At 41.5% G+C, this 17,505-nt stretch overlaps 2 protein-coding genes across 2 annotated transcripts in view; both read right to left on the reverse strand.

Annotated features, from left to right (window-relative positions):
* LOC122932313 (beta-1,4-galactosyltransferase 3-like) overlaps positions 1-17,505 on the reverse strand; it is a 246,692-nt gene that overhangs the window by 220,031 nt on the left and 9,156 nt on the right. The gene's annotated exons all lie outside the window — the stretch shown is intronic.
* The window catches only part of LOC122932314 (beta-1,4-galactosyltransferase 3-like), a 164,358-nt gene continuing 158,249 nt past the window's right edge, over positions 11,397-17,505 (reverse strand). Inside the window, exons 5-7 of the mRNA XM_044286661.1 lie at positions 15,085-15,207; positions 12,643-12,747; positions 11,397-11,766 (exon numbers count right to left, since the gene is read on the reverse strand). Coding sequence (XP_044142596.1) covers positions 11,595-11,766; positions 12,643-12,747; positions 15,085-15,207 — 400 coding nt within the window. The 3' untranslated portion in view covers positions 11,397-11,594. The remainder of the gene's footprint in view (positions 11,767-12,642; positions 12,748-15,084; positions 15,208-17,505) is intronic.

The following is a 17,505-nucleotide window of genomic DNA, read 5'->3' on the forward strand; positions in this document are numbered from 1 at the left end:
ACTTACCGCCTTGGCCCTGCCCTCGTCCCCGCTCGGATCCGCATCCTCTTCCGGGGGACTCATTCAAAGAAGAGTTGACCCCTCATGCGAGACCTCAGAATCCTGAGGCCTCCAGCATGGATGCGCGCCGCCATCTTCTCTGCGTCACTTCCGGTCACATAGGAAGTGACGTGGTCCGCGTCATCAGAGGAGCGTCGGAGCCGCCGCTGTGCCCAGAGCTCCTACACCGGAGAAGCGGCAACAGCGTCCCGATACCGCGGCTTGGATCCAGTGATGGAAAGGTACCAGGAGCGCTAGGGGACCCCTTCCCAGAGGGGTGCTAGCTTTAGGCCCTGACTGAGGCTGAAGAGGAGAGGCATAAGCCCCCCGACCAGCCTCGGCCTAGTGTTCCTCCCTACTCCTACAGCAGGGAATCCTCCTCACTGCTCCTATCTCCGTAGGGACAGGAAGAACACTGGTGGGAGGGGTGGGGAGGGGCCTTTTAACCTTTCACGCTTCCTGTCCCTACAGAGATCCAATAGGACATCCTCAAGTGGGTGCTGTCATGGAGGGACGTCCTGGAAACTTTTAAATACATAAATGGAATCAACAAGGTAAAAGAGGAGAGAATATTTAAAAGAAGAAAAACTGCTACAAAAGGACACAGTTTTCTTTTCTCCTTTTTTTTTTTTTTTTCAGGCGAAAAAAAAAATACTGTGAATTTTATTATAAGTTATGGGATGGCTGAAACAAATTGTTCATTTTTTTAAGGTGCATATGCTGCTTGCTTTGCATTTATATAAACTGGTTTATTAGCTAGATTGTATTCTTTTTTTTTAATTTAAATATTTTTATTCATTATAATACAAAAATTCATATCCATATTACATTTACGATATTATAAGATCCATCAATTCTGATTTATGAGCATGATTGACAATAATTTCATACAAGTGTCAATAATTATGTGAATGTTTGAAAATCAGGTGGAGATCTCACTTACTGGGGGTGAAAGCAGGATCCATCCGGCATCTATAACTTAATAAAGCTGATGGACAAAGCATCTCATTTAACATTATGTTATCTAAAAGGGGCAGGGATCAGAGGCCCGCAGCCCAGACGGCCACCAGGCAACGAACGCGCACCTCGCACGGCCTCCTCCAGACATAGGTGAGCGCGATCGGCAGGATCAACACTCATGTGGCCTATCGTCTGGTGCTCACCTACACCGTGCAAGACGGGCTTACAGCGATCTTTAGTCGCAAACATTCCGTAGAACAAAAAAAAGGAAAAAAGGGGGGTCCAGCAGTCTTCTAGGAAACTCATGTCTGACAGGAAAAGCCGCATCTCGGGTCGCGCCCGATGTCCGGACCCCCCGAAGTCCCGAGCCCGACCAAAGGACATAGTTTTAAATTAGAGGGTCAAAGGTTTAACCCCTTTAGGACACAGCCTTATTTCACCTTAAGGACCAGGCCATTTTTTGCAAATCTGACCAGTGTCTTTAAACTTTAAAACGCTTTGACTTATCCAGGCCATTCTGAGATTATTTTTTCATCACATATTGTACTTCATGACACTGGTAAAATGAAGTAAAAAAAAACATTTTTATTTATAAAAAAATACCAAATTTACCCAAAAATTTAAAAAATTGCAAATTTCCAAGTTTCAATTTCTCTACTTCTATAATACATAGTAATACCACCAAAATAGTTATTACTTTACATTCCCCATATGTCTACTTCATGTTTGGATCATTTTGGGAATGATATTTTATATTTTGGGGATGTTACAAGGCTTAGACGTTTAGAAGTAAATCTTGAAATTTTTCAGAAATTTTCAAAAACCCAATTTTTAGGGACCAGTTCAGGTCTGAAGTCACTTTGTGAGGCTTAAATAATAGAAACCACCAAAAAATGACCCCATTCTAGAAACTACACCCCTCAAGCTATTCAAAACTGATTTTACAAACGCTGTTAACCCTTTATGTGTTCAACAAGAATTAATTGAAAATGGAGATTAAATTTAAAAATGTCACTTTTTGGGCAGATTTTCCATTTTAATCATTTTTTCCACTGACAAAGCAAGGATTAACAGCCAAACTAAGCTCAATATTTATTGCCCTGATTCTGTAGTTTACAGAAACGCCCCATATATGATCAAAAACTGCTGTATGGCCACACGGCAGGGCGCAGAAGGAAAGGAACGCCATATGGTTTTTAGAAAGCAGATTTTGATGGACAGTTTTTTTGACACCATTTTAAGCCACCCTGATGCACCCCTAGAGTAGAAACTCCAAAAAGTGACCCCATTTTAGAAACTACACCCCTCAAGGTATTCAAAACTGATTTTACAAACTTTGTTAACCCTTTAGGAGTTCCACAATAATTAATTGAAAATGGATATGACATTTCAGAATTTAACATTTTTGGCAACTTTTCCATTTTATTCATTTTTTTCTGCTAACAAAGCCAGGATTAACAGCCAAACTAAACTTAATATTTATTGCCCTGATTCTTTAGTTTACAGAAACACCCCATATGTGGTCGTAAACTGCTGTACAGGTGTAACACCCCAGAGTTGTGTTACTACACGCCTCTACCCCTCTACTATCTTCTAAGAGCCTATATATTGTCATCTGATATGATTTTGCTCATGTCTTCACAAATGTGCATATAAAACCATGTTAAATACAATTGTTCCTTGTAATTTTCCATGTTTACCAGCAGGTGGCAGCAAAGCATTGGTAAGGTACAAAGTCCTAGTTTAGTTTAACTAGGCTGGAATGGATTATTCCAGCTTAGCTTCCCCTCTGTGGAGGTGTGGACTGTTCCTACATCCTACAGCTTGGGTGGAGAAGGAAGTTAGGGTCAGTGTAGCCTCCCCCCTGCTAGGGGAAGGCTGTGTGATAGCGTTCAGGAGATCCCCTGCATAGGAAAGACAGCAAGGACAGAGTATCAGTCTGAGACTTGATCAAATTCCCAGTCTGAGCCCTGCAGCTCAGCTGGATGAAAAGGAAGTAGAAAGTCACAGGCAAACTCCAGAATTCCAGAAAGAAAGCATCCCCTGAGAAATCATCTGTGGGTTAAGTCCTGTGACCTATAAGAAGACCATCCTCATCAGCTAGTCTGTCCCTACAAAGCAGAAGTACAGAAAAGTGCAGAAGCTTAGTTCCTGACACAATTACAGAGCTACCAAGCAGACGTCCTATCCTGCAAGCTCACATTTAAAGTGCAGAAGCATTTATTCCTGCCAATGATTGCCAAAACCTGCTGGGACCAGAGACCAAGGCTGTATGCTGCTTGGATACAAGTTATCTTCAGTAAAGAAAAGTTTGAACTTCATCTAAAGGTCTGGACATTATTTCTGCTGCAAAATTCCTCTATTACTCCTACTATCACTACACTTAAATTTATTGCAAGTGAGCCAGGAGTCCAGCCGTACCCAGGTAGAAGACACCGTTCACACAAATTATCACCACCCTATAGAGACATTATAGGCCATTACACCACTCTGGCATTCCTAATCTGGGACATGCATTATAACACCTTGGGAGGGCCCTGGGGTAGTACACTGCGCACGCTGCAATTGGCGTCACGAGAAATACAAAACATTAAATACCCGTATCGTGGCCCACTGCACGGGCACACGGCAGGGTGCAGAAGGAAAGGAATGCCATATGGTTTTTGGAGGGCAGATTTCACTGGGATATTTTTAACTTGCAATGTCACATTTGAAGACCCCCTGTTGCACCCCTAGAGTAGAAACTACAAAAAAGTGTCCCAATTTTGGAAACTACGGAATAAGGTGGCAGTTTTGTGAGTACTATTTAAGGGTACAGATGATTTTTGGTTGCTCATATTACCTTTTTGTGAGGCAACGCAACCAAAAATTGCTGTTTTGCACTTTTTATTTTTTGCTATTTACAATGTTCATCTGACAGGTTAGATCATGAGCTATTTTTATAGAGCAGGTTGTTACGGATGCGACAATACCAAATATGACAACTTTTTTTGTTTGTTTGTTTCATTTTTACATAAAGTATTTTTGAAAAAAAATGATTTTTTAGTGTCTCCATATTCTGAAAGCCATAGTTTTTTTTTATTTTTTTGGGCGACTGTCTTATGTAGGGGCTCATTTTGTTCAGTGCGAGATAACTGTTTGATTGGTACTATTTTAGGGTGCGTATGACTGTTTGATCGCTTGCTATTACACTTTTTGTGATGTAAAGTGACAAAATGGCTTTTTGATACCTTTTTTTTTTACGGTGTTCACCTGAGGGGTTAAATCATGTGATATTTTTATAGAGAAGGTTGTTATGGACGCGGCAATACCTAATATGTATAATTTTTTTACTTAAGTTTTATACACTAATATTTTTGAAAAAAACCCATAAAAAAAATCATGTTTCGTGTCACCATAGTCTGAGAGCCATAGTTTTTTATTTTTTGGGTGATTCTCTTAAGTAGGGTATAATTTTTGCGAGATGAGATGACTGTTTGATTGATACAATTTTGGGGTGCATATGACGTTTTGATCGTTTGCTATTACACTTTTTGTGATGTAAGGTGACAAAATGGCTTTTTGACACTTTTTTTTTTTTACGGTGTTCACCTGAGGGGTTAAATCATGTGATATTTTTATAGAGAAGGTTGTTACAGAAGCAGTGATACCTAATATGTATACTTTTTTACATTTTTTTTTTACATTTAACACAATAAAAGCATTTTTGAAACAAAAAAATAATCATGTTTTAGTGTCTCCATAGCCTGAGAGCCATAGCTTTTTTTTTTTGGGGGCGATTGTCCTATGTAGGGGCTAATTTTTTGTGGGATGAGGTGACTGTTAGATTGGTACTATTTTTGGGGGCATACGCCTTTTTGATTGCTTGGTGTTGCACTTTTAGTGATGTAAGGTAACAAAAATAGCTTTTTTTGACACCGTTTTTATTTTTTATTTTCTATGGTGTCTATCGGACAGGTTGGATCATGTGATATATTTATAGAGCCGGTCGTTACGGACGCGACGATACCTAATATGTGTGTTTTTTCTTGAGCTGCGATAGGGAGAGAGTTACAGCAGAAAGGAGACACCTCTGAGCTGCGATAGGGAGAGAGTTACAGCAGAAAGGAGACACCTCTGAGCTGCGATAGGGAGAGTTACAGCAGAAAGGAGACACCTCCTGAGCTGCGATAGGGAGAGAGTTACAGCAGAAAGGAGACACCTCCTGAGCTGTGATAGGGAGAGAGTTACAGCAGAAAGGAGACACCTCCTGAGCTGTGATAGGGAGAGAGCTACAGCAGAAAGGACACACCTCCTGAGCTGTGATAGGGAGAGAGCTACAGCAGAAAGGAGACACCTCCTGAGCTGTGATAGGGAGAGAGCTACAGCAGAAAGGAGACACCTCCTGAGCCGTGATAGGGAGAGAGTTACAGCAGAAAGGAGACACCTCTGAGCTGCGATAGGGAGAGAGTTACAGCAGAAAGGAGACACCTCCTGAGCCGTGATAGGGAGAGAGCTGAAGCGGAAAGGGGACACCTCCTGAGCTGTGATAGGGAGAGAGCTGCAGCAGAAAGGAGACACCTCCTGAGCTGTGATAGGGAGAGAGCTGCAGCAGAAAGGAGACACCTCCTGAGCTGTGATAGGGAGAGAGCTGCAGCAGAAAGGAGACACCTCCTGAGCTGTGATAGGGAGAGAGTTACAGCAGAAAGGAGACACCTCCTGAGCTGTGATAGGGAGAGACCTGCAGCAGAAAGGACACACCTCCTGAACTGTGATAGGGAGAGAGTTACAGCAGAAAGGAGACACTTCCTGAGCTGTGATAGGGAGAGAGCTACAGCAGAAAGGAGACACTTCCTGAGCTGTGATAGGGAGAGAGCTACAGCAGAAAGGAGACACCTCCTGAGCTGTGATAGGGAGAGAGCTGCTGCAGAAAGGAGACACCTCCTTAGCTGTGATAGGGAGAGAGCTGTAGTAGAAAGGAGACACCTCCTGAGCTGTGATAGGGAGAGACCTGCAGCAGAAAGGACACACCTCCTGAGCTGTGATAGAGAGAGAGTTACAGCAGAAAGGAGACACTTCCTGAGCTGTGATAGGGAGAGAGTTACAGCAGAAAGGAGACACTTTCTGAGCTGTGATAGGGAGAGAGCTATAGCAGAAAGGAGACACCTCCTGAGCTGTGATAGGGAGAGAGCTGCAGCAGAAAGGAGACACCTCCTGAGCTGCAGCCTGAAGAGAATACAGCAGGGCAACAGGAACAATGAATAGATCCATGTGAGGTCCAGGGCTGGTTCTAGCTTTGTTAGAAAGAGATTACCTACATGACTATATGATGTCCGAGTTTAATATTTAGCAATCATAGCATAACCGATTTAAGGTGAATCTAATTAAAAGGAACTGACTATAATCAACTTGATTTACTCCAGCAAGGTCCAAACTGACAGGTACTGTATCTATTACTACCGATATACAGTCCTCTCCTGTATAACGGGACGGATCCGTTATGCAACCCATAGACTTCTATTATGACGGAATGAATAACGGAATGCCTCTAAAGGCATTGCGTGATAGAATTGCGTTGTGGTCCGTGGTAACGGAATCCATAACGAAATTCTGCTTTTACCACCAAACGAAGCGTAAATGAATTTCAAAATATGAAATTCGCTCATCTGTAGTTATATTCCACTAGACCAGTCACTGCACAGGACAGTAAAACTGCTAAACCGGTGTATTTCTCAACCCCATACAACTAAATTTAACCCCTTCAGGACCCTGTCATTTTTCACCTTAAAGGGGTTTTCCCATCTCAGACAATGGGGGCATATCACTAGGATATGCCCCCCATTGTCTGATAGGTGCAGGTTCCAGCGGTGGTACAATGACAACGGAGCCAGGAAATGAACAGAGGGCGCACTGCACATGGCAGGGTCCTGAAGGGGTTAAATTCACAGCTGTATGGGGTTGAGAAATACACCGGTTTAGCAGTTTTACTGTTCTGTGCAATGGTCTATTGGAATGGGAGCATGGGCCGCGCATGCGCAGTGCGCTCCCATTCACTTCTTTGGGAGCAGCTCTTGGTGGTGGACGGACCCCGGGAAATCCAGGGTCCTCCAGCCACAGCGCTCCCCGCATTGTTCTCGTTGTAGGTGCGGGACCTGCACCTATCAGACAATGGGGTCATATCCTAGCGATATGCCCCCATTGTCTGAGATGGGAATACCCCTTTAACCCCTTTAGGACACAGCCGTATTTCACCTTAAGGACCAGGCCATTTTTTGCAAATCTGACCAGTGTCACTTTAAGTGGTGATGACGTTAAAACGCTTTGACTTATCCAGGCCATTCTGAGATTGTTTTTTCGTCACATATTGTACTTCATGACAGTAAAAAAATATATATTTTTTTTGCATAAAAAAATGTCAAATTTACCAAAAATTGGGAAAAATTAGCAAATTTCAAAGTTTCAGTTTCTCTACTTCTGTAATACATAGTAATACCCCTAAAAATTGTGATGACTTTACATTCCCCATATGTCTACTTCATGTTTGAATTATTTTGGGAATTATATTTTATTTTTTGGGGATGTTACAAGGCTTAGAAGTTTAGAAGCAAATCTTGAAATGTTTCAGAAATTTACAAAAAACCCAATTTTTAGGGACCACTACAGCTCTGAAGTCACTTTGCGAGGCTTACATAATAGAAACCACCCAAAAATGACCCCATTCTATAAACTACACCCCTCAAGGTATTCAAAACTGATTTTACAAACTTTGTTAACCCTTTAGGTGTTGCACAAGAGTTATTGGCAAATGGGGATGAAATGAGAATTTTTTTGCCTAATTTTCCATTTTAACCCATTTTTTCCACTAACAAAGCATGGGTTAACAGTCAAACAAGACTGTATCTTTATTGCCCTGACTCTGTTGTTTACAGAAACACCCCATATGTGGCCGTAAACTACTGTACGGCCACACAGCGAGGCGTAGAGTGAAAGGTGCGCCGTTTGGTTTTTGGAAGGCAGGTTTTGCTGGACTGGTTTTTTGACACCATGTCCAATTTGAAGCCCCCTGATGCACCCCTAGAGTAGAAACTCCATAAAAGTGACCCCATCTAAGAAACTACACCCCTCAAGGTATTCAAAACTGATTTTTACAAACTTTGTTAACCCTTTAGGTGTTGCACAAGATTTAATGGAAAATAGAGATACAATTTCAAAATTTCACTTTTTTGGCAGATTTTCCATTTTAATATTTTTTTTCCAGTTACAAAGCAAGGGTTAACAGCCAAACAAAACTCATTATTTATGGCTCTGATTCTTTAGTTTACAGAAACACCTCATATGTGGTCGTAAACTGCTGTACGGGCACACGGCAGGGCGCAGAAGGAAAGGAATGCCATACGGTTTTTGGAAGGCAGATTTTGCTGGACTGTTTTTTTTTACACCATGTCCCTTTTGAAGCCCCCTGATGCACCCCTAGAGTAGAAACTCCATAAAAGTGACCCCATCTAAGAAACTACACCCCTCAAGGTATACAAAACTGATTTTACAAACTTTGTTAACCCTTTAGGTGTTGCACAAGATTTAATGGAAAATAGAGATACAATTTCAAAATTTCACTTTTTTGGCAGATTTTCCATTTTAATATTTTTTTTCCAGTTACAAAGCAAGGGTTAACAGCCAAACAAAACTCATTATTTATGGCCCTGATTCTGTAGTTTACAGACACACCCCATATGTGGTCGTAAACTGCTGTACGGGCACACAGCAGGGCGCAGAAGGAAAGGAATGCCATACGGTTTTTGGAAGGCAGATTTTGCTGGACTGGTTTTTTTGACACCATGTCCCATTTGAAGCCCCCCTGATGCACCCATAGAGTAGAAACTCCAAAAAAGTGACCCCATTTTAGAAACTACGGGATAGGGTGGCAGTTTTGTTGGTACTAGTTTAGGGTACATATGATTTTTGGTTGCTCTATATTACACTTTTTGTGCGGCAAGGTAACAAGAAATTGCTTTTTTTTTAATTTTTTTTATTTACACCATTCATCTGACAGGTTAGATCATGTGGTAATTTTATAGAGTAGGTTGTCACGGACGCGGTGATACCCAATATGTATACAATTTTTTTTATTTATGTACGTTTTACACAATAATTTCATTTTTAAAACAAAAAAAATGTTTTAGTGTCTCCATAGTCTAAGAGCCATAGTTTGTTCAATTTTTGGGCGATTATCTTAAGTAGGGTCTCATTTTTTGTGGGATGAGATGACGGTTTGATTGGCACTATTTTGGGGTGCACATGACTTTTTGATTGCTTGCTATTACACTTTTTTTGCTTTTTTTACACCGTTTTTATTTTTATTTTTTTACGGTGGTCATCTGAGGGGTTAGGTCATGTGATATTTTTATAGAGCCGGTCATTACGGACGCGGCGATACCTAATATGTATACTTTTTTTTATTTATGTAAGTTTTACACAATGATTTCATTTTTGAAACAAAAGAAATCATGTTTTAGTGTTTCCATAGTCTAAGAGCCATAGTTTTTTCAGTTTTTGGGCGATTTTCTTGGGTAGGGTATGATTTTTGCGGGATGAGATAACGGTTTGATTGTTACAATTTTGGCGTACATGCGACTTTTTTGATCACTTTTATTACCTTTTTTGGGAAGTAAGGTGGGCAAAATTCCAATTTCATCATAGTTTTTAATTTTTTCCCTACATGTGTAGGGAATTTTATTTTTTTCATTTTTAATCAGTGATAAATGTGTTTTTGGATTTTTACTTTATTTTTGACCCAGACCCACTTGGTTCTTGAAGATCCAGTGGGTCTGATGTCTGCATAATACAGTACAGTACAATATATATTGTACTGTACTGTATTTTACTTACACTTTGTCTGAACAGATCTATGCTTTCAGCACAGATCTGTTCAGAACCATGGACAGCAGGACGCCTGAGAAGGCATCCTGTTGCCATAGGAACCTTCCCCGTCTGCTCAGTAGTTGCCAGAACTTCACAGACGGGGAAGGGTAAAGACAGGGCTTGGGGGGCTGCCTGTGAGCTCTCTCCCTCTCCATTCGGGGGGCTGCAAAGGCACAGCAGCCCCCCGATCGGAGAGGGAGGGAGCTCCCTGAGCTGTTAACCTTTTCCATACAGCGGTCCGTACGGACCTCTGTATGGAAAGGGTTAAACGGCTGACATCGCATCACCGATGTCAGCCGTTTATACCAGGGTGCCAGCAATGTGCTGGCACCCTGGTATACCCACTAGACGCCAACGATTATGCAATGGGAGGCGGGCGTCCGCACCGCCCGCCTCCCGCACCGCCCGCAACCCTCCCCCTGCACCTCCCACCGGGCTCAAATAACTCAGGGGTGCAGGGATACTGGAACGTTTTTTGAATCCTAAAGTTTCTGATCCCCGCGGTCAGGGACTGCGGGGATCAGAAACTGCAGAAACTGCAGAAATTGCAGCAAACCGCAGGTCTGAATTGACCTGCGGTTTGCCGCGATCGCCAACATGGGGGGGTCACGGGACCCCCCCGCGCATTTAGCCTAGGTGCCTGCTCAATGATTTGAGCAGGCACCGGGTTCCGATCACTGCCAGCCGCACGGCAGTGATCGAAAATACACAGGGCGTACATGTACGCCCTGTGTCCTTAAGTACCAGGGCACAAGGGCGTACCTGTACGCCCTGTGTCCTTAAGGCGTTAAGTATAAGGCCACTTTTGACCAGTGTCACTTTATGTGGTAATAACTTCAAAACACTTTTACTTATCCAGGCCATTCTGAGAATGTTTTCTCGTCACATATTGTACTTCATGACAGTGGTAAAATTGAGTCAAAATATTTCATTTTTATTTTTTTAAAAAATACCTAATTTACAAAAAATTTAAAAAAATTAGCACTTTTCCAAATATCAATGTCTCTACTTTTATAATAGATAGTAATAACTCCAAAAATAGTTATTACTTTACATTCCCCATATATCTACTATATTTTTGGATCATTTTGAAAATGACATTTAAAATTTTTGGGACGTTAGAAGGCTTTAGAAGTTTAGAAGCAAATCTTAAAATGTTAAGGAAAATTTCTAAACCCATTTTTTCAGGACCAGTTCAGTTATGAAGTCACTTTCTAGGGTTTACATATTATAAACAACCCATAAGTCACCCAATTTTAGAAACTAAACCCCTTAAGCTATTCAAAACTGATTTTACAAACGTTGTTCACCCTTTAGGTGCCCCACGAGAATTACATCAAAATGGGAATTACATTTCAGAATTTCACATTTTTTTTTGCAGATTTTAAATTTGAATCAATTTTTTCTGCAACACATCAAGGGTTAACAGCCAAACAAAACTCAAAATCTATTACCCTGAATCTGCAGTTTACAGAAACACCCCATATGTGCTCAAAAACTGATGTATGGGCGCACAGCAGGCTTCAGAGTGGAAGGAGCACCATATGGCTTTTGGAGAGCAGAATTAGCTGGAATGGTAATTGTGAGCTATGTCGCATATGATAAGAGACTGCAGGTCCTAAACCATCCTGTAGGAGGTGGTCCGCAGCCATATCACTGGATGCTTCTCTATAGTTCAGTACGCCCCTGACCAAGGGCTAAAAAAACCACCACCACTTGCTTGCTTCGGTCGGCATGACCGGAGTTTCACCGATGTCCACCGTGAGGTTGGTGTAGAGCTCAGCCTTCTCTCTGGAAAGCAGGCGGAAATCTATGGAGTTTATCCCGTCTTCTCTCCAGGTTTTTCTTGTTTTACTTAACAGATTATACCTGGGAAAATAAACAAAGGAGGAGAACATCAGATTGGAAACCTGGCCTTCAGCAGCTAAGTGGTTAATGGTCCCCAGAACTCCCACAATGCACTGGTTTCTGATAACGAAAGACTGCTAAATGCATCTCTGGATATGACTGGAGTAAAACATGTGAATGGAACAAACATTTACTTTACTTAACACTATGTCGATGTACAGTTCCACAAAGTGTACACCGATTGGATGAAATATGAGGAGAAGCCCTGCGGCAAGTGTGTAATTTCCCTGCAGCTCCCCCACAGGAGAGGAGAAGTATTACACAGTGGCCATTTACATCAGTGGACGTGCCAGGTCCTCCAGAGAGAGATAAAGATGCTCCTTGCAGTCTCTCGCTTCTCTAGCCAATGGAGGAGGACCTGGAATGGAGAGAACCCATTAGTTATCTGGGATTTCCATATTGATGGCCAATTCTCCAGTCATCAATGTCTGATAGGTGGGGGGATGACTCCAGGCAGGACCACTGAGCAGATGTTTGAAGGGCTGTGGCGCTCCGGCAAGTGCTGTGGCCTCCTCAAAGATTACACAGAGCTGTACACTGTATGGTGGCTGTGCTTGGTAATGCAGCCCAGGCCTATCCAACTGAATGGGATTGAGCCGTGCCTAGGCCATGGGACTGGTAAATGTGACGTCACTGGCCTAGGAAGAAGCCGCATGGTGCGCCGAGGCCTCGTCAAACAGCTCATCGGCAGAGGTGCAGAGAGTCTGACTCCCGCCAATCTGATACTGATGACCTATCAAAATCCCAGAACACCCCTTTAAATTAAATGTAAATATAACATTTTTACTGTGCAAGGATTATTACCGGCGGCTGACACTTTCACTAGGTCCCGTTTACCTGTAAGAGTTCACCTCATTGCCGGAGTCCTGGTCGTGTGGGATCATTTTATATCGGCCAAGGCTTAAAGGCGTATGAGTGAATTTCATCCCCGAGAAGCGAATCCTTGTAAAAGAGGAAAACACATAAAAACCTATTAAAGGCCACGTCCAATCGTTGGCCCTTCTGGAAGATGATTACAAGAGAATCTCCACAAAGAGCGCTCGATCTGAGGGCACCTGAAGAAGCCATCGTATGCCGGGCAAAAGGGGCTCAACCTCACTCATTTCCAGACCTGGATGTAGCCTTCTGGCCAATCAGGCGTGTTCTGAGGGTTACATGTGACTGGAGCGGGGCCCACATAATGGATGTAGGTCAGGTCTCTCCAACTTGTCCTCCAGGACACTTGCAGATGCATTAGATATACAGTTGTGTTCAAAATTATTCAACCCCCACTGAAATTGAGTTTTTTGGCCAGTTTGACATTGATTGTGATCATTTCAGTCATCTTGTTTACAAGTAAATCACAGAGGCCCTTGTAAGTCAGACAAATATAACATAACATTTATAATGAAATAACCACAAATGTCTTTTCTGTGCTCACATCATTATCAGTTTTATTCAACCCCCAAGTGACATTCAGTCTTAGTACTTAGTACAACATACTTTTCCAGTTATAACAGCTGTTAAACGTGAAGCATAGCTTGACACAAGTGTCTTGCAGCGATCTACGGGTATCTTCGCCCATTCTTCATGGGCAAAAGCCTCCAGTTCAGTCACATTCTTGGGCTTGCGCGCTGCAACTGCTTTCTTTAAGTCCCACCAGAGGTTCTCAATCGGTTTTAAGTCTGGTGACTGCGATGGCCACTTCAAAATGTTCCAGCCTTTAATCTGCAACCATGCTCTAGTGGACTTGGAGGTATGCTTGAGATCATTGTCCTGTTGAAAGGTCCAACATCTCCCAAGCCTCAGGTTGGTGACGGACTACATCACATTTTCATCCAATATCTCCTGGTACTGAAGAGAATTAATGGTACCTTTGCACACGCTGAAGCTTCCCTGTACCTGTAGAAGCAAAACAGCCCCAAAGCATGATTGACCCCCCGCCATGCTTCACAGTAGGCAAGGTGTTCTTTTCTTCATAGGCCTTGTTCTTCCTCCTCCAAACATAGCGTTGATCCATGGGCTCAAACAGTTCTAATTCTGTTTCATCAGTCCACAGAACACTATCCCAAAACTTTTGTGGTTTGTCCACATGACTTTTGGCATACTGCAGTCGACTCTTCTTATTCTTTGGAGACAGCAAGGGGGTGCGCCTGAGAGTTCTGGCATGGAGGCCTCCATTACGCAGTGTGAGCCTTATTGTCTGAGCTGAAACTTCAGTGCCCACATCTGACAAATCTTTTTTCAGTTCCTCAGCAGTCACACAGAGACTTGTCTCCACTTTGCGCTTCAGGAAGCGCACAGCAGTCGAAGTCAGCATCTTCTTTCTGCCACGACCAGGTAGCGTTTCAACAGTGCCCTTTGCCTTGAATTTGCGAATGATGCTTCCTATGGTGTCTCTTGGTATGTTTAACATCTTTGCAATCTTCTTATAGCCATTGCCCTTCCTGTGAAGAGAAATCACCTCTTCTCTTGTCTTCCTGGACCGTTCTCTTGACTTCACCATCTTTGTAAACACACCAGTAAATGTCTAGAAGGAGCTGAGTATCACAGTCCTTTTAAATCTGCCTAATTGGTGCTTATTATGCTTGATTGCTGCTCCTTTACATCCACTTGTGTTTTCAATACCTGATCTAAAACACTTGAATGAACCTCTGTTCTTAAGAGTGGTAGTCTTTAAGGGGTTGAATAATTGTGTCAATGAAGAAATCACAAAAAAAAAACTATTTAATACTGTATTACAAAAACAATTGATGTAATTTTAGTTTCATTTGGTTCTTTAAAAAGTCCTTGTAAGATTTCATTCTGAACACAATTACAAATGTACACTAAATTCCCTAAAACCCTTTACAGCATTGGGGGTTGAATAATTTTGAACACAACTGTAGTGGAGTCCAAAATGTTATGTGTAACGTGTAGATTTCGGGTCTATCCCTCTGCTGGGTTCTCATATAGGCAATTTCCCTCCATCCCCAACGGATGGGTGAGTTGGAGGCCCGGGGCCCGCATCCTTTAGCAGTCAAGCTGTTGTGAAACTACCATTCCCAGAGTACTCCACTCATTTCTATGAGAGTTCTGAGAAGAGCAGAGTCAGTATGCATGCTGGGAGTTGTAGTTTTACAACAGCTGGAGTGCCGGCCTTCTGCTGCTTCTCCTCCTCATTGGCGTTTTACACTAGATGGGTTCTCATGTGACCGAGGAGGTTTCCGAACACTTACAGAGCGGCTTCTAGTAGGGGAAAGGGAGGAAGACAGCGCTCGTCCCAATCACAGCTTTGTGACCCTCACCGCGGTAGGTTACCTCATGGCGATATCATCGTCCTCTCCTCCCCAGCCCCAGTATGTGTTGGGGAATCCATTGATCCTCATGAACTGATCTGGTGTAAGTGCAGACACTCCTCCAAAACATGTCGAATATGGCAGGCTGTAGGGGAAGTAAAAAATAATTACAACCACTGGCGTATTCACCGAGAATGGCTGCCGGCGCCTCATGATCCCTAAAAAAAACACAGCTGGTGCACAGGATTTTTGCATTCTGTATCAGTGAAATGCAAACCCCTGAAATCCTTAATGTGTTACCCAACGCCCGATGGTCTCTGTCATGGCTTCAGCCAGAGTCTCTTTCCTATTCCTCTCCCCGCTTTCCCTGGCAGTCAATCACAGAAGGAGATTACAAGCATTATACTGTATGTCTAGAGCAAGGGTCAGTGACCTCCGACACTAGCAGTTGTCAAACTACAACTCCCAGCTGTTCCCAGTACTCCCATATACAGTATGTGAACTAGCATAATGAGAACTGTAGTTACACAACTATTGGAGTGGCAGTGACTGATGATCCCTGGTCTAAAGTATAGGGTCATATAGATTATTGTAGTGTATGGCAGAAGCATTACAACATACTGTGTGCGTGTGGATATATATTAGTGTAACATACATGTACATATTAAGTTCAGCACTCAGAGCTTAGCTGTACTGCACCTATACAGTGAGCAGCAGTGACACCGTGTGGCGAGTGACTAGTACTGCATATGTGCACAAACAAAGTTTGAATCATTACTGGACTTCAGGCATAAGGGCAAAAGTCTGCACAGAGTTGTAAATATTTTTACTATATTCGCATACAGATTTAGCTGAAGAGGAAAATATTTAACATTATGTTGGCATCTTCCTGGAGAAATATATCTATACAGCAGACAGATAGTACAAAATGTATTGTAGCCACCAACTTGCATTGTGACATTATAAGATATTCTAACTAAACTGTAATTAAACTGGAATACAGATGCATACATACAGTCTTTGGAAACTAAATACTGCCTCCTATGTACAAGAATATAACTAATATAATACTGCCTCCTGTGTACAGGGCTATAACTACTATAATACTGCTCCTATGTGCAAGAATATAACTACTATAATACTACTCCTATGTACAAGAATATAACTACTATAATACTGCCTCCTGTGTACAGGGCTATAACTACTATAATACTGCTCCTATGTACAAGAATATAACTACTATAATACTACTCCTATGTACAAGAATATAACTACTATAATACTGCCTCCTGTGTACAGGGCTATAACTACTATAATACTACTCCTATGTACAAGAATATAACTACTATAATACTGCCTCCTATGTACAAGAATATAACTACTATAATACTGCTCCTATGTACAAGAATATAACTACTATAATACTGCCTCCTATGTACAAGAACATAACTACTATAATACTGCCTCCTATGTACAAGAATATAACTACTATAATACTGCTCCCATGTACAAGAATATAACTACTATAATACTGCTCCTATGTACAGGAATATAACTACTATAATACTGCTCCTATGTACAAGAACATAACTACTATAATACTGCCTCCTATGTACAAGAATATAACTACTATAATACTGCTCCTATGTACAAGAATCTAACTACTATAATACTGCTCCTATGTACAGGAATATAACTACTATAATACTGCTCCTATGTAAAGAATATAATTACTATAATACTGCTCCTATGTACAAGAATATAACTACTATAATACTGCTCCTATGTATAAGAATATAACTACTATAATACTGCATCATATGTACAAGAACATAACTACTATAATACTGCTCCTATGTACAAGAATATAACTACTATAATACTGCTCCTATGTACAAGAATATAACTACTATAATACTGCTCCTATGTACAAGAATATAACTACTATAATACTGCATCATATGTACAAGAACATAACAACTATAATACTGCTCCTATGTACAAGAATATAACTACTATAATACTGCCCCTATATACAAGAATATAACTATTATAATACTGCCTCCTATGTACAAGAATATAACTACTATAATACTGACTACTATGTACACGGATATAACTACTAAAATACTGCCTCCTATGTACAAGAATATAACTACTATAATACTGCCTTCTATGTACAAGAATATAACTACTATAATACTGCTCCTATGTATAAGAATACAACTACTATAATACTGCCTCCTATGTACAAGAACATAACAACTATAATACTGCTCCTATGTACAAGAATATAACTACTATAATACTGCCCCTATATACAAGAATATAACTATTATAATACTGCCTCCTATGTACAAGAATATAACTACTATAATACTGACTACTATGTACACGGATATAACTACTAAAATACTGCCTCCTATGTACAAGAATATAACTA

Source organism: Bufo gargarizans, chromosome 3, assembly GCF_014858855.1.
Source record: "Bufo gargarizans isolate SCDJY-AF-19 chromosome 3, ASM1485885v1, whole genome shotgun sequence".
Taxonomy (NCBI): domain Eukaryota; kingdom Metazoa; phylum Chordata; class Amphibia; order Anura; family Bufonidae; genus Bufo; species Bufo gargarizans.